The sequence below is a fragment of the Diaphorina citri genome, unplaced genomic scaffold (assembly GCF_000475195.1).
Source record: "Diaphorina citri unplaced genomic scaffold, Diaci psyllid genome assembly version 1.1 scaffold513, whole genome shotgun sequence".
NCBI lineage: Eukaryota > Metazoa > Arthropoda > Insecta > Hemiptera > Psyllidae > Diaphorina > Diaphorina citri.
In genome coordinates, this window is record NW_007377947.1 from 94,819 (window position 1) to 115,567 (window position 20,749).

General features: G+C 39.6%; 3 protein-coding genes and 1 long non-coding RNA gene across 7 annotated transcripts in view; 2 read left to right on the plus strand and 2 right to left on the minus strand.

Annotated features, from left to right (window-relative positions):
* Positions 1–18,147, plus strand: LOC103509607 (probable methylmalonate-semialdehyde dehydrogenase [acylating], mitochondrial). 4 transcript variants are annotated; one of them, XM_026823894.1, is made up of 4 exons: positions 1–208; positions 16,218–16,727; positions 17,017–17,349; positions 17,756–18,147. In XM_026823894.1, exons 2-4 carry the CDS (start codon positions 16,274–16,276, stop codon positions 18,130–18,132), a joined length of 1,164 nt encoding a protein of 387 aa, XP_026679695.1. In that variant the 5' UTR covers positions 1–208; positions 16,218–16,273; the 3' UTR covers positions 18,133–18,147. The 4 variants fall into 4 exon arrangements, with proteins under 4 accessions (XP_026679695.1, XP_026679696.1, XP_026679697.1 ...); XM_026823895.1 differs by lacking the exon at positions 1–208 and adding an exon at positions 5,044–5,229; XM_026823896.1 differs by lacking the exon at positions 1–208 and adding an exon at positions 14,947–15,090.
* On the plus strand, positions 5,752–6,897 carry LOC103509605 (probable methylmalonate-semialdehyde dehydrogenase [acylating], mitochondrial). The gene is made up of 2 exons (XM_026823900.1): positions 5,752–6,011; positions 6,635–6,897. The coding sequence occupies exons 1-2, from the start codon at positions 5,838–5,840 to the stop codon at positions 6,833–6,835; spliced, it is 375 nt and encodes a 124-aa protein (XP_026679701.1). The 5' UTR covers positions 5,752–5,837; the 3' UTR covers positions 6,836–6,897.
* LOC103509598 (propionyl-CoA carboxylase alpha chain, mitochondrial-like) overlaps positions 7,951–20,749 on the minus strand; it is a 21,499-nt gene continuing 8,700 nt past the window's right edge. Inside the window, exons 10-16 of the mRNA XM_026823887.1 lie at positions 19,398–19,714; positions 17,826–17,934; positions 13,002–13,157; positions 12,716–12,832; positions 10,761–11,177; positions 10,457–10,542; positions 7,951–8,224 (exon numbers count right to left, since the gene is read on the minus strand). Coding sequence (XP_026679688.1) covers positions 8,084–8,224; positions 10,457–10,542; positions 10,761–11,177; positions 12,716–12,832; positions 13,002–13,157; positions 17,826–17,934; positions 19,398–19,714 — 1,343 coding nt within the window. The 3' untranslated portion in view covers positions 7,951–8,083. The remainder of the gene's footprint in view (positions 8,225–10,456; positions 10,543–10,760; positions 11,178–12,715; positions 12,833–13,001; positions 13,158–17,825; positions 17,935–19,397; positions 19,715–20,749) is intronic.
* On the minus strand, positions 20,174–20,707 carry LOC113467627. Its single transcript, XR_003391634.1, has 2 exons — positions 20,557–20,707; positions 20,174–20,368 (listed from the first exon to the last, which is right to left on the minus strand). It is a non-coding gene; the product is annotated as an uncharacterized LOC113467627 (long non-coding RNA).

The following is a 20,749-nucleotide window of genomic DNA, read 5'->3' on the forward strand; positions in this document are numbered from 1 at the left end:
TATTGTTGTCAATCAATTTCTCTCTCTAACAGTGTTTATTGGAGTTGACATCGACCTGTGAATATAGTGGGTCAATTATTGTATTTGTAGACACAAGTCCTAGAATTAGTGGACAGTACACGAGTGCTAGAATTAATAGAACTAGTGGACAGTGTTTTACGTCTCGCCCTTAAATATCTGGTCAATCTTTTGGAGGCTAATTTTTGAGGTAAGTTTTAGGATTATTCGATAATTTTAATCTGAAGTTAAAACCTCAATTGGCCAGCCTTAGTTGGTAGTGCGTCTGCCTTATAAGCGCTAGGCCGCGGGTTCGATTCGCGCCCGGGGCGGTTTTATCCCGATGGGATAATGTTCGTTCTCCGAACGGCTGGCTTTCTCCTATCCTGTCTTCCTTCTCTCTTTGATTTCGGGACGATAAGACCATAGCAGTTACAGTTCCCTCTGTCAAAATAGTTTTTTATGGACACTTAGCAGGTGAAGTATTAAAAAGTTGACTAACTGTTAAGGAACACGACACTTGGTAAAACTACTAAAAATGAATTTTGTAAAACAAAAAGAACCGAACTGTTTTTATTTTATCTCTTGATACATAGGTACTTAGTAAATTGTTCTTAGTACTTAGTTCAAAAAGAATAATGAATAAAGAAAAATAATGAAAGAGTCCCAGTAAATGTAGCTTGGATTCATAACCGAGAGTACTTCGCTTTGAATTCCTACAGGGACAGAAAAAAAAGTCAGAGAAATATCATTAATTTGAGAGATTGAGTTCAAACAAATTGATTATCTTGTGTTTGTTGTTAGACTTTGTTTACTCTGTCACAACCGCACACTAAAAATTTCATTCTCTCCTCCACAGGTGCCAAGAACGGGAAGCGTGTCCAGAGCAATATGGGAGCCAAGAATCACGGCGTCATCATGTCAGACGCAAACCGCAGCAACACTCTTAATCAACTGGTTGGTGCCGCGTTCGGTGCCGAGTCGCCCCTCCAATCGCAACCTGGGAATAGACCCCAGGCCCCTCCCATCCGTCACCTACCACCCCAACCTCACAGCCTACCCACCCAGATGGGTCAAATGCCTTCGCAGGGGCCACATATACCGAATCAAATGCCCTTGCAAGGTCAACACATGTCTCAGGGGCAAGGGATGGGCGCTCAGTTACCCCCTCAACCAGGCCCGCAGCCCATGGGGGGCATGATGGGCCACACAATGCCCCCTGCTCAATATCCAGGGGCTATGAGACATCCTATGCCCCCCTCACACCTGCCCCAGTTATGAAACGAGCCTGTTTGTTCTTCGTAAGGCCGCCACCGGGGGAAATATTCAAAGGTACGGCACTGATGGAGAGATGGAGAGTTGCTAGAGAAATTGAGGTGTGATCTGGAAGAAGGGAACAACTGCAAAAAAAAAAAAAAAAAAAAAAAATTTTTTGGGAAAAAACTCTGCCCCAGTTATGAAACGAGCCTGTTTGTTCTTCGTAAGGCCGCCACTGGGGGAAATATTCAAAGGTACGGCACTGATGGAGAGTTGCTAGAGAAATTGAGGTGTGATCTGGAAGAAGGGAACAACTGCAAAAAGAATGTTTCGAGATAATCGAAGCTTTTATTTTCCAATGAACACCAATGTTACAGGGCCATAACTTGGCGTGGAAAAAGATGATTCTTTCATAGTCGTGTTCAAAATGAAAGCTATCCAAAAATTCAGACGCCCAAAAAGGGCGAAAGTGACGTTACACCCTTTTTCCAGATCACGCCTCACTTGAAGATAGCTCCTATATGAAACGAAATACTCTTTCGTCTGTTTTGGTGATGAGTGTAAAGCCAAATATGTTGTTTATTATTTTGAAGCTTTTTAAAGAATGAAAGCTATCCAAAAATTCAGACGCCCAAAAAGGGGCGAAAGTGACGTTACACCCTTTTTCCAGATCACGCCTCACTTGAAGATACCTCCTATATGAAACGAAATACTCTTTCGTCTGTTTTGGTGATGAGTGTAAAGCCAAATATGTTGTTTATTATTTTGAAGCTTTTTAAAATTTTCAAGATGTCAGTCTAGGTGAAATTTTCCATCCTACTGGATTGGAGAAATTCACTTCTTTACCTGTTGGTGTTTGAAGACCTTGATGGTAAATGTCTGAATGTCACGACTTGGAATTTGAATATTCGTAGGTCTTTTTTAAACCGATAAATACGAAAAAAGAAGAACACAAATAGCTTTTACTCTTCACAGTTAGAGTAAAAGCTATTTGTGTTCTTCTTTTCAAGATGAATCTTCACAAAGTCACGTCAGAATCTATCAATATGATGAATACTAAGTTCAAAGTCATGATTTATAGGAACTGACATGATTGTATGAACATCGACATTTGCTTTGGATCACCACTACTTTGTTTTACCTTGTAATCATGTTTTAAATGTATCTTTTACCCTGTCTTCTATATACTTTCCTTTTTACTTTCCTTATCCTATAGGAAGGAAAGTAATGTAATCGGGTCAAATTTTCGATGGTCAGTTTTTAGTGCTAAAACACGTTTTGAGGTCCCTAGAGCCTAAATCCAAAGTTTCAGCCATTGGTCCGTGTGTCTGTCGGTCCGTCTGTCTGTAAACAAAATATCTCGAGAACGGTAAGAGCTAGCGACTTGAAATTTGGCATGCAGCTGTCAAATGTGACAAGGATGCGACACGAAACTTTTGGTTAAGATCGTTGCAACGGTTGGCGGCATTTTACAGCTTTTTGGTGTAATTTAACAATATCTCGAGAACGGTAAGAGCTAGAGACTTGAAATTTGGTATGTAGTTCACAAATGTGACAAGGACGCAATACAAAACGTTTGGTTGAGATGGTTGCTGCGCTTGACGGTATTTTGACCGCTTTTGGTATTTTGACGGTATTTTGACCGATTTCGACCGTTTTTTGGCGGTTTTCAGCTATAGCGACAAAACGGTTAGAGATATTGTAAAAGTTAGGGTAAAAGAACACTCAAATAAGCATCATTCAATAGGATAAGGAAAGTCGTGTGATGTTCACACCAGATTGTTGTTTTTATGACTACAATTTTGGAATACTACTGGTTTGATAGCATTCTTTAAGCCCTTTCTTTTGATAAAATTAGTAAACCCCCATCATTTTGTTACCATTCTAGGTGTTTCTACAAAAACCGAAGGCACTACCTATCTTATAAATACATTAGAACAAATTTAGGAAAAGAATCGTTGAAGAAAGTGATTTATATATTTTTGACAGATTATGGTTGAAGTGTTTTTGTATGTTTTCTTATAGCTCTTTACATTCCATGTTATCTTTATACAGAAACAAAATTAATAGTTCGGGCAGCTTGAACCAAAGGCCAAATTTACACGTAATATGCCACAGTATAAAATATAATATAACCCATTAAGTAAATAACCAATGATTTGTTAGGCTCAAAAATCTTTTCTTATCTCTGTCTTAGTAGAGTTGAGTGTTGATTCTCTAAGTTCAAGATAGTTCTAATTTGAAGAATTTTCTAATGAGTTCCCAGGTCTTTTTCATTATTTATTTTGAAATTATACAAACTGAAATTATCTGAAAATAAGAACCTACTGTATTAAGACCGCGTTTTACAAAGTCGGAGTTGGCTTCAATTCTGGATTGAACTGGGTATTAAGAATAGCTCAATCCTAGATTGATCTCAATTCTGATTTGGTAAACCGAGCTCTTGAGAGTCTTAATTTAAGACAAATGACAGTTGTATTTTTGCTATAAACCCAAGAAGGATCGCCTATAACAAGCAGAGTTTCAAAGTGATTTGTGTGTTGTATTTATTGTACATTAAGTCCACTATCGAGCGTAGAGTACCATTTGTATTTAAAACTAGGTATCTATATTTTATTAGATTTGAAACCGTGTAATATTTTCTTTCATTCTAAGTAAAAATCTATATTATCTAAATCCTCTATTGTTTTCAAGTATATTATGAATAAAAAAAAACTATAAAAATTTTCTATTATTATAAATGGACTTGTTTTGAAGTTTGAACAATTTAGGTTTTGTTGTAAGTTTAAACAACTGAAAGTAGATACCAACTTTGAAAGAAAAATATGGTAGGTGCCTAGAAAAATAACCTGCCCTAGTAGTCAAGTCAGACCTAATATTCTAACTATGCTGTAGTGGTTGACATGGTGGAATTCGGATCTAAAGGTTTATGGTTCGAGTCCAAGTCAAGTCATAAAATTACCCACATACTTTTGCCAAATCCTATTTAGCGATGTTTTTCCTCGAACAATTGATACGAAAATTCAGTCAATTTTTGAACCTTCGTCACCCGTGTGTTAAGGTTACCTAATATTGAATCACATTGTATGAATTATGATCGTGATGCCTCTAATATTGTTCAAAAATTTATCAAGTGTAATACTTACAACTTGTAACGTTGTTATGGGAGATATGGGCAGTGCGGAATACACATTACTATGTTTGGGGGGCCCACTCTGACACTAAATAGCCCACTCTGACACTAAATAGCCCACTCTGAGGCTTATATGTTGAAGTAAACAGCCCTCAATATTGAGTTAAGTTTATGTCTGGGAGGCATAGAAGTTTAAGAAGTTTTACATATCGTGTATAGTAAAGATACATTTTTGAAAATTAATTTTGAAATATTACTTAAATTTAAATCAAATATTTTGCTTTACCTAGATCTAATTAAGATTTGACATACTTTTATTTACTCAAATCTAAAAATTTTGCCGACATCGCCAGAGTTAGGATCAAAGAATTTAATTATTTCTAGGCCGCCGGCCCAAGAAACCGTCACCAAAGGCCCCAATTTAGGCTACGCCACTTTTTCGTCCAACAGAACGGGTATATGACAATCCGTTTCAATTGACTCTTGTCTCTCTCTCTCTCTCTTTCTCTTACACTCACTCCCCCCTCTCTCGCTCACTCTCTCTCTCTCTCTCTCTCTCTGTCTCTCTCTCTCTCTCTCTCTCTCTCTCTCTCTCTCTACCGGCTAAATCGTTCACAGGATATTTTTTTATTGTTGTCAATCAATTTCTCTCCTCTCTCTAACAGTGATTATTGGAGTTGACATCGACCTGTGAATATAGTGGGTCAATTATTGTATTTGTAGACACAAGTCCTCGAATTAGTGGACAGTACACGAGTGCTAGAATTAGTAGAACTAGTGGACAGTGTTTTATGTCTCGCCCTTAAATATCTGGTCAATCTTTTGGAGGCTAATTTTTTGAGGTAAGTTTTAGGATTATTCGATAATTTTAATCTGAAGTTAAAACCTCAATTGGCCAGCCTAGTTAGCTTAGTTGGTAGTGCGTCTGCCTTGTAAGCGCTAGGCCGCGGGTTCGATTCCCGCCCGGGGCGGATTTTTGAATAAGTAAAAGGCAGAGCAGACTAAGTCCAAAAATTTCTGAGTTATCTATATCGTTGGAAAGAGCGCGAAAAGATCTACTTTTTATATTGGTTGCAAACTTTGGTGTTGTATTGAAATGAGAGCAAAAACAAAATGGCTATCTCTATTTTTAAACTTTGACGAGTCCTAAACTTTGACCCCATTTATCTCAAAACGCTTTTTCCGGACTTGGTCCGCTCTGCCTCTTAGCCATTCATTTTGTAATTTGTAATTTTCATACATGGTTTCATGTTTGTTTCATACATACATATTTTAAATTGAATTTACTGGTGGACATATCTCATGGTTTAAAGAGATATGTCCCAAGAGATAGACCCAACAGCAATTATGACCTCTTTGATAACGGCTTTCAAATTCTCTGTGATAGGTTCCCGGGTATGAGAAAGGGAACTTCATCGGTCCCACCATCCTGACCAACGTGAAACCACATATGAAATGCTACAAGGAGGAGATCTTCGGGCCCGTGCTTGTCTGTCTAACAGTGGACACTCTAGATGAAGCCATCAGCATCATCAACAAGAACCCGTACGGGAACGGCACGGCTATTTTCACCAACAACGGAGCCACGGCCAGGAAGTTTTCCCAGGAGATAGACTGCGGGCAGGTAGGTATTTTTTTAAGGTATTTTTAGTTTTTATTTCCTATACCAATTCTCTCACAAGCACATTAAACATAGAGCTGAATCCTCCTCGTCTAAAACTTCCACTGAATAGCTGAAGTTTGTGTCGACTGAGGAGGAAACAGGTCAGGTTCATGGCATTTACTTCTAAATCATTTTCTAATTCCATCAGACATTTCATTTCTGTATTCTTCACGAGCTTCCAGCTTCAGACAAGATCTTGCAAGATTGGCATATTTGTTTTCAAGTCATCTTTCAACTATCAATCAAATCAAATCATGAATCTTTCTGGTAAAGCAGAGAGCTTTTCCACAACTTTGTGCGTATCACAGTATTAAAAGTCTTTCATTTATTCAATCATCATATTTTTTATCGCTCGTCTCTTCGACTTGTAATGCCGCCACTGGTCGCTACTCGATTAAAGTAGCTACTCAATTGTCCTCACGAGGCTGAGTGCACCCCGAACTCCAAGCACAGAGCCGAAAAAAACCTCGGCCCCCCCCGCCGGGAATCGAACCCGGACCTCCTGCGTGCAAGCCTTAGTGTGATACCCACTCGGCCACGGAGGTTGCCGTCATCTTTCAACTATGATTCACTTTCAATTTCAGGTCGGGATCAATGTACCAATCCCAGTACCGCTGTCTATGTTTTCATTCACTGGGTCACGAGGTTCATTCCTGGGCGAGAATCATTTCTATGGAAAGCAAGGGTTCTACTTCTACACGGAGACGAAGACTGTGACCCAACTGTGGCGAGAGAGTGACGTGACGCATAGCAAGGCTGCGGTGTCCATGCCTGTCATGCAGTAATACAAGCAGGATGTACTGTGTAATCCTGAAGAAATCTGGTCTTCCAGTTATCTTGACACTGAATTTCAAAGTAGTTTTGTCACATCCAACAAATCTTTCAAAGTAGTTTTGTCACATCCACCAAATATTTAAAAGTAGTTTTGTCACATCCAAGAAATATTTCAAAGTAGTTTTGTCATATCCACCAAATAAATATTTCAAAGTTTTGTAACATCTACCAAATATTTCAAAGTAGTTATGTCAAATCCACCAAATATTTCAAAGTAGCTTTGTCACATTATCCACCAAAATCGTATTTCAAAGTAGTTTTGACACACCCACCAAATATTTCAAAGTAGTTTTGTCACATTATCCACCAAAATCGTATTTCAAAGTAGTTTTGACACATCCACCAAATATTAATTTCGAAGTAGTTTTGTCAAATCCACTAAAGTATCCATATTTTAATACCTCCCACAAAGAATCAAATACAGGTTAGGTACCTTCTAAAATGTTGATATCTCACTCATTCTTTGTTCCACAAAGACTCATCTGCTTTATTTGAATTTCTCGCCTGAGCTACAGGAACTAAACCTTGTTTGAATATCAAATGAGATGACGTACCTACCTAACTATAGAATCAGCCGTTTCTCCTATACTTGATTTCGAGTTTCTATACCTATCTAGTTCTACGTGCCCAAGTGCCGAATCAGATGTACTGTACCTAAACCTGATTTTGTAAATATAAATCGGACTCAAATACTAGGCCCTTGGAATACAAGTCCGCCGATTTTTCACTCAACTAAGCCTTACCTATTCAAATTGATAATGTGAACTGAAATGAACGTTATTTTAAATTGACAGGGGTGTTTGTAAAATTATATCGATTTTGAGCGTAGGTACTAGTGAATGAGTAACAAGTGCTCGTATTATTATTATTATTATCAAGGACAGACCTGCCCCTTATGGATTGCACCTAGAAGCTGATATTGATCTTTTACCCTCTTCAATATTCTTTTTTACCTCCTCCCGTTCTAAAGAGGTTGACGTTTGCCGTCACCCTCTTTAGGTCAGAATTAGGCTGATCTTTTTCGAGACTGTGATTTGGAATATTTTGCGATTGAATGCCCTTACTTCCTGTCTCAACTTTCACTGTTTGGTGAGGCAAAGTGTCTCTGCTTTGAGACAAATTGGGCGCTTTTCTGGGGGAAAAGGGCAAGAATATTCTTATCCAGACTTACGGTGTGAAGAAAGCAACCTTTTGAACACTTACGAGATTTCCACATTTCCTCTGCAGTCTTTGCTTATAATTTGGAACGTCAGAGGTTGGTCGTTGATTGTTGTGTGTACCAGATTGTTCGACACGTGAAAATTGTCTTCTATGATATATTCTTTGTCATTTAGTGTTACCTGAGGAAGAAAACAAGGATCATAGAATGATCTGATGAATCTTGATGTTGAGGATTCTTATTCAGAAATAAAACGAAAGTGATCTGATAAGGAGCTATTGAATTTGATAGTTCAACCATTTGAGCTCTTGAAAATTGTAGGTACTTACTTACTTAGGCCTTTCATCTATCGAAATTCCAGCGTCTCAAGAACAAACTGAACTTCACACCTTTTCATGTAGATTCACTCCTCCGCTGAGTCCGCTGTATGTAATTATCTGTCTGACACTCTAATCGTATATCGTATCTATTGATGCTTCGTATTTCGATTGATCTTTTCTGCGTCTGGCTGTGGGACTATAAACAGGGAGGAGAACAGCTAACCCTAACCAGCCTAGCTAGCTGGCAGTTCTTCAAAGGGTTCTCTCTGCTTTTAAAGACCAAGCACAAGTCCTCACGATGGTTGACTGCGGTTCAGGACGAGCCAGCCAAATTAACATGGCTAGAGCTAGAGACCATCACCCCGGTGTATAGCAGATACAAAAAGACATCTTTTCTTTATTCTGCTATCGCCATTCGGCGAAAGCTAAAGCCGCTACAACAACAACAACAACAACAACAACAACAAAGATTTAATGAAAAAATAAAATAAATAAACTACTGAAGAAGATTTTAGTGGAAAAAACTTACCAACTTGTAAAAGAACTCCGTCGTTGTTCAGCAAACACATTTTTCAGAAAAAAAAAGACAAAAATGTTTTCTAGTTCGACCTTGTCGTGATTACGAAAACGAAATTTATGCAAAAACAAAACGACCTACATATTATCACGACATGAGTTCTTGTCAATCAAATATCACCCTGTAACGAAATAGAGAGAGAGGGAGAGAGAGAGGGAAGGAGGGAGAGAGAGAGGGAGAGAAAGAGAATTTTGATATTGGCAATTTTATCACTTTCTGATAAATACATGTTACTCATCTACATGCATACATAGTAATAATATGCACTTGCACTCCCAAAGGCTGAGTGCAGCCCTAACTCCAAAGGAGTCGAAAAAACTTCGACCACTCCGGGAACCGAACCTTTGACCGAATCAAGTTTTAACCGCTGTGGAACATTAGGTCTTGAAAGCCATACTTTTTTAACACCCTGTTGTATTCAGATGGCTCACTTTTTTACCATCCATTATTCAAGTAACTTTACTTTTTTACCACCCTCTAGTACCAGGTAATTTTACCAGTCTTAAATCCCTACTTATTGCTGAGATCCATTATTTCAAGTTAGAGAACCAAGATCAAATACCCCCCTTCAAAAACCTGCTAGTCTGCTAGTGCTAGAATCTATTGGTATTCTACCATTCTACCACTTTGTGTTTAAACTTTGAAGTTAAACCATCTCATAACCCCCTGAAGAAACCTAGGATTCTGTGATCAAAATTTGTGAAGACAACACGATTTAGTGATACTTCAAATAGTTCAAATCGCTGTGTGAATAGTGCGAGTATTAACTGTGGTAAATTTATTTATTCAATTATTTTATCTTTTAATACCTAGTTTTTTTTTTTTTTTTTTTTTTAAGTTTGTGTTTTTTTTTTTTTTTTTTTTAATGGGGTTTTTTTTTTTTTTTTTTTTTTTTTAGTAAAGTTCCATTTATATTTGATCGACAAAAAACTCAGAACATGCATTTTTGATATAAATGGTATACCCACCCGTATAAGCAGAGCTTCTGCCACGGATGGGGAAAAAGAAGTGACGTGAAGTGACACGTGACGTGAAGTGATAGTAGTGTTTCTTCCTTCATCATCGCGTTGTACTTACTGTCCCCCTGCATTTCTAGGAAATGGGTGGGTGGGTTTTTATTTGGGTTTAAAAGATGAGTGTTCCACCGCCGTTTTTATTTCGTAGCAATGGAACAACTGCTACATTAGACGCTTGTGGCCTGTGTCGTAGCACTGTCACATCTGATCTAAGGAAAACAGGACATCTCATTACTGAACAGGATGTTTGATGGAAAATTAGAAGCAAGAGTTGCATTTGTTTTGATTGAAATGACGTCCTACTTTAGGTAGGTTACCAAAGCTGAAGCTTTGTATTGAAAAAAGTTCTTCGTTACGGAGTAGTTCTCAAGAGTAGGTATCACTCGTTCTTACTCCTGTAAAACAGTTGCTGTAACTGTGAGGAGTGTGAGGTCTTGTAGAAATAAAGTCTTTGGTACAGCCATGTATTATGTCAGGGACGAAATCAAGAGGATACTTACACCGGGAATGGCTTTCGGCTCCTGATAACTGTGCAACAGTCCCACCGAAGGAAGTCCGAAGTTCTTATACGGATCCTCAGCGTACACTCGGCAGATGAAAAATTAGAAGCAAGAGTTGCATTTGTTTTGATTGAAATGATGTCCTACTTTAGATAGGTTACCAAAACTGAAGCTTTTTATTGAAAAAAGTTCCTCGTTACGGAGTAGTTCTCAAGAGTAGGTATCACTCGTTCCTACTCCTGTAAAACAGTTGCTGTAACTGTGAGGTCTTGTAGAAATAAAGTCTTTGGTAGAGCCATGTATTACGTCAGGGACGAAATCAAGAGGATACTTACACCAGGAATGGCTTTCGGCTCCTGATAACTGTGCAACAGTCCCACCGAAGGAAGTCCGAAGTTCTTATACGGATCCTCAGCGTACACTCGGCACTCAATCGCCCAACCTTCGATGGAAATATCCTCCTGTTGCCACTTCAGCGAGTGTCCTTTGGCCACCCTGATCATTTGGTGCACCAGGTCGATTCCTGTGATGAACTCCGTGATTGGATGTTCCACTTGAAGCCGGGTGTTCATTTCCAGGAAGTAGAAGTTCCGGTTTTCGTCGACCAGGAATTCCACGGTCCCGGCTGAGGAGTAGTTGATGTTCTTGCACAGGGAGACGGCTTGCTCCCCCATCGCTTTGCGGGTGGAGGCGTCTAAATATACACTGCGGATTACGGAAGAAGGCAACAATACAAATTATTCAAGGATGAAAAAATATGAACAGGGAAGGAAAACACTGACGATGCTATGTTACAATCTCAACCAAGTGGTACCTGATGCTTTCTAGAACTGGTGAAATCTCTTGGAACTTTGGTACTGGCAGAAAATGAATGTTTGTAGGGTTTTTGGGCTGTATCCCAGCACCGACCGTCTTCCAACATGATTCCTGAAATTCATGATTCGTACGATTCCTATATGCAACATTTATTTTTGGTGATATTGTTTCGCTCACTTTCGCTTGTTTACCCAATTTTAACGAATTCTTCGGATTGCTGACTAGGGGGCTCCTATCATCACTTTATCTAGCTACGTTTACAACATAAGACAATGTCTGATAAGCATTTTTGCTTTTCTGTGTGCCTTGACTTCTTAAAAATGCTTATCACTTGATACCTCACTCCTTATCAGCGTTGATAACGTCTCTATTTAATTTTAGGTAAAACCTTTTTCCCCTCAATGTAACGATGTAGGAATAGAGATCATAAATAGAGGAACAGAGAAGAATAGAGGTAGGTATTACCTATCTCTGCTTGTATACCTAATGACGTAATTACGGAGGTATGTATCAGGGCAATAGTTCGGGCAGCTTGAACCAAAAGCCAAATTTACACGTAATATGCCACAGTATAAAATATAATATAACCCATTAAGTAAATAACCAATGATTTGTTTAGCTCAAAATCTTTTCTTATCTCTGTCTTAGTAGAGTTGAGTGTTGATTCTCTAAGTTCAAGATATTTCTAATTCGAAGAATTTTCTAATGAGTTCCCAGGTCTTTTTCATTATTTATTTTGAAATTATACAGATCTTTATTATCTGAAAATAAGAACCTACTGTATTAAGACCGCGTTTTACAAAGTCGGAGTTGGCTTCAATTCTGGATTGAACTGGGTATTAAGAATAGCTCAATCCTAGATTGATCTCAATTCTAATTTGGTAAACCGAGCTCTCAAAGTCTTAATTTAAGACAAATGATAGCTGTATTTTTGCTATGAACCCAAGAAGAATCGCCTATAACAAGCAGAGTTTCGAAGTGATTTGTGTGTTGTATTTATTGTACATTAAGTCCACTATCGAGCGTAGAGTACCATTTGTATTTAAAACTAGGTATCTATATTTTATTAGATTTGAAACCGTGTAATATTTTCTTTCATTCTAAGTAAAAATCTATATTATCTAAATCCTCTATTGTTTTCAAGTATATTATGAATAAAAAAAAACTATAAAAATTTTCTATTATTATAAATGGACTTGTTTTGAAGTTTGAACAATTTAGGTTTTGTTGTAAGTTTAAACAACTGAAAGTAGATACCAACTTTGAAAGAAAAATATGGCAGGTGCCGAAATTCTCAACGTCAAATCCAAATCTTATTTACCTATGAATGTGGACCTTGAATTTTCCTGGACTAGAAGCTTCCAACTTCTAGTCTCTCAGACGGTCTGAAACTTTTCAGCTATAGGTACACGTTCCGTCAGACCTCGCTCTGGCCCTACTTACCCTGAATGACATAGTTATCCAGGGCCGTGTTGGTTTTCTCAATGGCCTCCTGCCGGGTTTTGCCATAACCCACCAGCTTACAGATCATCGGGTCATAGTAGATGCTAATCTCACTGCCTTCCTCAATGCCACTGTCACATCATGTCAAATCCAAATCTTATTTATCTTCAATGTGGACCTTCAATTTTCCTGGACTAGAAGCTTCCAACTTCTAGTCTCTCAGACGGTCTGAAACTTTTCAGCTATAGGTACACGTTCCGTCAGACCTCGCTCTGGCCCTACTTACCCCGAATGACATAGTTATCCAGGGCCGTGTTGGTTTTCTCAATGGCCTCCTGTCGGGTTTTGCCATAACCCACCAGCTTACAGATCATCGGGTCATAGTAGATGCTAATCTCACTGCCTTCCTCAATGCCACTGTCACATCCCCCGGGCCGCCCAACTATCAGCAAGGTGCCAATATGCCCCCCAATGTTAATGTAAGTAATTTATAATTTAAAATATACCTTATTTATACTCTTTAGGAAAATGGCCTAATGGTCAAAATTCCAGACATTTGTAAATTTATTTATACTCTCGGCTAAGATTAATAAGTCCTTGGGGGAGGGGGGGACACGCGTTTTTCGTAGTAATGAAACAACTGCTACATTAGACTCATGTAGTCTGTGTTGTAGCGTGCCCATCCCGTGTTATGTCCCTCATTAGACGGGCGATAAGATGCAAACAGTTTAAAAAAAGCCTCATTTATTTACATCTGAAAAAACCTATGTAAGTTGACAGTATAAACAAAAGTTAACAGGCAAATAACATTAATCCACTGTTTATTCCAGATGTACAATGGCATGGGCCCCTCTCATCCTCAACAGTATGGTGCCCCCTCTCATTACATGCCCGGTGTTTCAACCCAATACAACATGCCCGCTCAGAACCTGGCATATCCCCCTCAACAAGTACCCAACAGGTAGGTGCTATATCTCATAATATGCCCGGTGTTTCAACCCAATACAATATGCCCGCTCAGAACCTGGCATATCCCCCTCAATAAGTAACCAACAGGTCTTTCGTGACTTCCAGCTAACATGGCTGGCTCAATACAACCTAACTTTTCACTGGATAACATTCTTACTTCTTACTCTATCTCGCCTTGCCTTCTCTCTCATTGCAGTAACATGGGTGCAATGTACGGCGGTATGCAACCTCCCACCCATCACTACCCGGCTCAACACCCACCCCAACCCGGGCACCCATCCCAACCCCAAGGTCAACTACCCTTGCAGCACCCACCACCCCACACTATACCCCCGCATCAAATCCTCCCCCCGTCGCCTCCCATCCGTCACCTACCACCCCAACCTCACAGCCTACCCACCCAGATGGGTCAAATGCCTTCGCAGGGGCCACATATACCGAATCCATCTTGATTTTTTTCTCCTTCTTCTTTCAATTACCTACACTTCTTGTATTGTTTTGTACAGAGCTTATGGTATCTGAGGTCATTGGGATTTCTCAATTTCTTTAGTCTGAGATACCATTATCTTAAGGCTAAAGAGATTGAGAGCTCACACCACACTTTTTATCATAAATCAAGTTCTTTGATCATGTATTGCCTACCTTTAAGGTTAAGGTACCTACAGACATTATGCATGGATTTTTGTATTATGAAAGGGCCATGAAACCAACGATTGGTCCAGTGTACAGATCCAACATTCCTCCATTCGAATCCCGCTTGGACGAGATTTAGCTTCAGAAAGATTTTCGTTTGAAGTGGACATTTTATTGAGACACTTCTTTTTTATTTAGATTTATTATAGTGGAGACACTTCTTGTTGTGGCTTTAAGCTTAAATTTAGGTGCTATCCTCAGGATTAAGTTCTAAGATCGTACATGGCATTAAAGTGGTTCTCCCTAGGAAAAAAAAAAATCCCCATTTTCCTTTCAAGACTGAGTGCCAGCAGCACTTCGCCAGTCGTCCCTTCAGAAAACGTTCCAGACCAAATTCATAGGTACAGATAAGGTCTTTTTTTTTACACGGGTATTTTTTTTACGTCCAAGCTGTTATCACTCAGTTTAGTTTAGTTAACACAGAGGGCGCTATACTCAAGCGTTACACGGGTATTTTTTTTACGTCCAAGCTGTTATCACTCAGTTTAGTTTAGTTAACACAGAGGGCGCTATACTCAAGCGTTGCGCAAAATACTCGTTTTATCACTATTGAACCCACATCTTTGTACACAGAACACAGGCAGTGCGTGTTTTTTGTTTACCAAGCAAACTGCTCGGTGTTTTTTTATCAGTGAAAAGTATATCTTAACTCTCTCTGTAATCAGTTGTCTGAATAATCAGTTCTCTATATTCGGGAATTCTCTATATTATCAGTAAAGTTTTTCCTAATCTATTAACTTGAACATATACGCACATTAGGTTAAAAAAATAACAAACATTGCCTAACTCACACGGACTGAATACCTACCTATAGATTATAGGCTGAGCGATTTAGAGAATTTAGAATACTCTAGATTTTTAGTGAGTTCGCACATTGACAAATCCCCATTGAGGAGGTCAAGTATAATTTAAGACTTGTAGAAAGATTTCAATAGGTATTAACAAGCGTAGGTATTAACAAACTCCTCATCTCTACCCCCATCAGGTGTAGCCAAAGACATGGACATTCACTCGTACCGCGTCCCTCTGGGCGTGACAGCGGGCATTACCCCGTTCAACTTCCCGGCCATGATCCCCCTATGGATGTTCCCGGTAGCTATTGCCTGTGGCAATACCCACGTCATTAAGCCCTCTGTATTTCAAAGTAGTTTTGTCACATCCACCAAATATTTCAAAGTAGTTATGTCACATCCACCAAATATTTCAAAGTAGTTATGTCACATCCACCAAATATTTCAAAGTAGTTTTGTCACATCCACCAAATATTAATTTCGAAGTAATTTTGTCAAATCCACCAAAGTATCCATATTTTAATACCTTCCACAAAGAATCAAATACAATCACCTGTGTATCATGGGTACATTGGAGTTAGGTACCTTCCAAAATGTTGATATCTCACTCGTTCTTTGTTCCACAAAGACTCATCTGCTTTATTTGAATTTTTCGCCTGAGCTACAGGAACTAAACCTTGTTTGAATATCAAATGAGATGACGTAACTATAGAATCAGGCATTTCTCCTATACTTGATTGCGAGTTTCTATACCTACCTAGTTCTACGTGCCCAAGTGCCCAATCAGATGTAGGTATCTAAACCTGATTTTGTGAACATAAATCGGACTCAAACACTAGGCCCCTGGAATACAAGTCCGCCGATTTTTCACTCAACTAAGCCTTACCTATTCAAATTGATAATGTGAACTGAAATGAACGTTATTTTAAATTGAATTGAACATTATAAAACACTTCGTCTAACATCCTTCCAGAGGGCAACGTGCTCATGAAGCTCGAGCAATTGCCCCCTTGGATGGCAATTGATTGATAATCTTTTTCTCTTTTCAGGTCTTTCTTTCTAGACAAACTCCAAAGTCCTTTTTCTTGACTCAACAAAGTAAAAAATGTACAAGAAATGCATCTGTCCGTCCCTACAAAGGACGCCGTCTCACATGAAAACGTTCCGCCAATTCATACGGCACATTGCCACCACCAAACTGTACATCGACGGCAAATTCGTCGAATCGAAAGCCACCGACTGGATCGACCTGCACAATCCGGCCACCAATGAGGTCGTCACGCGTGTGCCGAAAGCGACCCCGGCCGAAATGGAGTCCGCCGTAGCAAGCGCGAAGAAGGCGTACGAAACGTGGTCAAAGACGTCGATTATCACGCGACAACAGGTGCTGTTTCGACTGCAGAATATTATAAAGGCAAATATGAAGCAGCTGGCTGAGAATATTACGGAGGAGCAGGGCAAGACTTTGGCAGACGCTGAGGGGGATGTGTTGCGGGGTCTGCAGGTTGTGGAACAGTGCTGTAGCATACCGACCATTATGCAGGGGGAAACGCTGGCAGGTAATTTTAGACACGAGTTTACATTAACTGTAATCTATTAACTTGAACATATACGCACATTAGGTTGAAAAAATAACAAACATTGCCTAACTCACACGGACTGAATACCTACGTATAGACTATAGGCTGAGCGATTTAGAGAATTTAGAATACTCTAGATTTTTAGTGAGTTCGCACATAGGCGAATCCCCTTTGAGGAGGTCAAGGATAATTTAAGACTTGTAGAAACATTTCAATAGGTATTAACAAGCGTAGGTATTAGCAAACTCCTCATCTCTACCCCCATCAGGTGTAGCCAAAGACATGGACATTCACTCGTACCGCGTCCCCCTGGGCGTGACAGCGGGCATAACCCCGTTCAACTTCCCGGCCATGATCCCCCTATGGATGTTCCCGGTAGCTATTGCCTGTGGCAATACCCACGTCATTAAGCCCTCTGAGCGCGACCCTGGGGCGTGCATGATGCTAGTAGACATGCTAACGCAGGCGGGATGTCCACCAGGCGTGGTCAATGTGATTCATGGAGCCCATGACGCGGTGAATTTCATTTGCGACCATCCGGATATTCGGGCGATTTCCTTCGTTGGATCGGACCAGGCCGGGAAATATATTTACGAGAGAGGTGAGTGTAATGTAGTTTTTTATCGACACTTAGTAGGTGAAGTATTAAAAAGTTGACTAACTGTTAAGGAACACGACACTTGGTAAAACTACTAAAAATGAATTCTGTAAAGCAAAAAACCGAACTGTTTTTATTTTATCTCTTGATACATACTTAGTAAATTGTTCTTAGTACTTAGTCAAAAAAGAATAATGAATAAAGAAAAATAATGAAAGAGTCCCAGTAAATGTAGCTTGGATTCATAACCGAGAGTACTTCGCTTTGAATTCCTACAGGGACAAAAAAAAAAAGTCAGAGGAATATCATTAATTTGAGAGATTGAGTTCAAACAAATTAATTATGTTGTGTTGTTTGTAGTTAGACTCTGTTTACTCTGTCACAAAAAATTTCAATCTCTCCTCCACAGGTGCCAAGAACGGCAAGCGTGTCCAGAGCAACATGGGAGCCAAGAATCACGGCGTCATCATGTCAGACGCAAACCGCAGCAACACTCTTAATCAACTGGTTGGTGCCGCGTTCGGTGCCGCCGGGCAGCGTTGTATGGCCCTCAGCACGGTCATATTTGTCGGCGAAGCGGTCGAATGGCTGCCCGAACTCAAAAAGCGGGCAGAGGCACTCAAAGTGAGCGCGGGCAACGTTCCCGGAACGGACTTGGGCCCTGTCATCTCCCCGCAGGCCAAGGAGAGGATTCTGTCCCTCATTCAATCAGGCGTGGACGAAGGCGCAACTCTGCTCCTAGACGGGAGAAACTTGAAGGTAATTATTAAATTTTGTAATTTGTAATTTTCATACATGGTTTCATGTATGTTTCACACATACATATTTTAAATTGAATTCATTGGTGGACATATCTCATGGTTTAAAGAGATATGTCCCAAGAGATAGACCCAACAGCAATTATGACCTCTTTGATAACGGCTTTCAAATCCTAGAATGATCTGATGAATCTTGATGTTGAGGATTCTTATTTGGAAATAAAACGAAAGTGATCTGTTTATCACAGATCACTTCAAATTGATAATTCAACCATTTGAGCTCTTAAAAATTGTAGGTACCTAGGCCTTTCATCTATCGAAATTCCTGCTTCTCAAGAACAAACTGAACTTCACACCTTTTCATGTAGACTCACTCCTCCGTTGTATGTAATCTGTCTGACACTCTAATCGTATCTATTGATGCTTCGAGGAAGTTCTCCCAGGAGATAGACTGCGGGCAGGTGGGTATTTTTTTTTTTTTTTTATTTTAGGTATTTTTAGTTCTGTTTTTATTTCCTACTAGCCGAAATCCGTCGCTTCGCTCCGGATTTCCGCTAGTAAACCCTTAAGGGATGGCCGTTCATGTCACTCATCCATTTAGTAGTCTTGCTCGGCGTAGCTTAACAAAAACGAACCGGAAAATAGCCTATAACCTTGACGGGAGTGCAAGCAATAAGTTGACAATGTTTCATAGCAATCGGATGAGCGGTTTGGCCAGGCATAAAGTTCGAACAAACACACACATTCATTTTTATAAATTAGATACCAATTCTCTCACAAGCACACTAAACATAGAGCTGAATCCTCCTCGTCTAAAACTTCAGCTGAAGTTTGTGTTGACTGAGGAGGAAACAGGTCAGGTTCATGGCATTTACTTCCAAATCATTTTATAATTCCTTCAGACATTTTATTTCTGTATTCTTCACGAGCTTCCAGCTTCAGACAAGATCTTGCAAGATTGGCATATTTTTGTTTTCAAGTCATCTTTCAACTATCAATCAAATCAAATCATGAATATTTGTGGTAAAGCAGAGAGCTTTTTCACGACTTTGTGGGTATCACAGTATTACAAGTCTTTCATTTACTCAATCATCATATTTATTATCACTCGTCTCTCGATACCTTTTCTTTATTCTTCTATTGCCACTCGGCGAAAGCTAAAGCCGCTAAAACAACAACAACATTGATCTTTTCTAGATTTGGCCAAGGCCTTTATCAACCCGTCCTTCCTTTCCTTTTTTAAACTCCGTCACTTACGGATTTTTGCCCGCCCTTTCTCCCTTTTTCACTTACATTGAAAAACCGCCCCTCCGTTCTCTTCACGGCGCACTGGATCGGGCTGCCCGCATGCGTCACGTGGCACCTCCACTGGTCTGGCTTCACCTCCAGCAGACTCTCATCCACGTTCACGTTATCCCAGTGGCGGAGTTGTAGTTTGGCGTAGATCATGGATACTAACGCCGAGAGGGTTTCTAGGTGTGTCTGGCTCAGTGGCTTGCCTTGGAAGCCGTCGGGGTAGATCTTGGCGAGGTAGTTGGTGTTGATGTTGCCCTCCTGGAAGTTGCGTTCACTGAGGATGTCCCGTAGGAGGGAAATGTTGTGTGTGACGCCTGGAAATGGTGGAAACAGTGGGATATAGCAAGAGAACCAAACAGCTGACTCTCTAAGATTACTTAGCCTTAGCCTTCTTGGGACAAAACCTTCTTGAAGGATCCTTTAAATCAGAAGACCCTTCTGAAAACATCCTCTAAGATTACTTAGCCTTCTTGGGACAAAACCATAAATCCTTCTGATTTAAAAGCCTTAGCCTTCTTGGGACAAAACCATCTTGAAGGATCCTTTAAATCAGAAGACAATTCTGAAAACAGCTTCTAAGATTACTCAGCCCTCTTGGGACAAAACCTTCTTGAAGAATCCTTTAAATCAGAAGACCCTTCTGAAAACATCCTCTAAGATTACTTAGCCTTCTTGGGACAAAACCATAAATCCTTCTGATTTAAACTCAAGCGTTGCGCAAAATACTCGTTTTATCACTATTGAACCCACATCTTTGTACACAGAACACAGGCAGTGCGTGTTTTTTGTTTACCAAGCAAACTGCTCGGTGTTTTTTTATCAGTGAAAAGTATATCTTAACTCTCTCTGTAATCAGTTGTCTGAATAATCAGTTCTCTATATTCGGGAATTCTCTATATTATCAGTAAAGTTTTTCGAATAAAGGAAAAGATTAGTTCTACCTAGGATTAATTACTCTTCCATTTCACCTAAGGTCCTAAGAGTTGTCTAACTAACTATCTACCCGATTCCTATTTATCTTACTTTGGTGTACAAAATGTGAAATCAATCTATTGAGAATCTATTCTATTCATTCAGGGATTTCTGGGCTATTCTAGCGATTTGTCCATTCAATCCTCTCTTTCTGAGCACATCAATTGAAATTCTTCCATTTCACCTAAGGTCCTAAGAGTTGTCTAACTATCTACCCGATACCTATGTATCTTAGTTTGGTGTACAAAATGTGAAATCAATCTATCGAGAATCTATTCTATTCATTCAGGGATTTCTGGGCTATTCTAGCGATTTGTCCATTCAATCCTCTCTTTCTGAGCACAGTGCAAGCCTTAGTGTGATACCCACTCGACCAC

Bases quoted from the DNA above. Each gene is read 5' to 3' on its own strand.
- LOC103509605 (XM_026823900.1), top strand. From the start codon at position 5,838: ATGAAATGCTACAAGGAGGAGATCTTCGGGCCCGTGCTTGTCTGTCTA. The intron at 6,012-6,634 runs GTAGGTATTTTT...TTTCAATTTCAG, and splicing joins AGGAGATAGACTGCGGGCAG to GTCGGGATCAATGTACCAAT.
- LOC103509607 (XM_026823894.1), top strand. From the start codon at position 16,274: ATGTACAAGAAATGCATCTGTCCGTCCCTACAAAGGACGCCGTCTCAC. The intron at 16,728-17,016 runs GTAATTTTAGAC...TACCCCCATCAG, and splicing joins GCAGGGGGAAACGCTGGCAG to GTGTAGCCAAAGACATGGAC. The intron at 17,350-17,755 runs GTGAGTGTAATG...TCTCCTCCACAG, and splicing joins GAAATATATTTACGAGAGAG to GTGCCAAGAACGGCAAGCGT.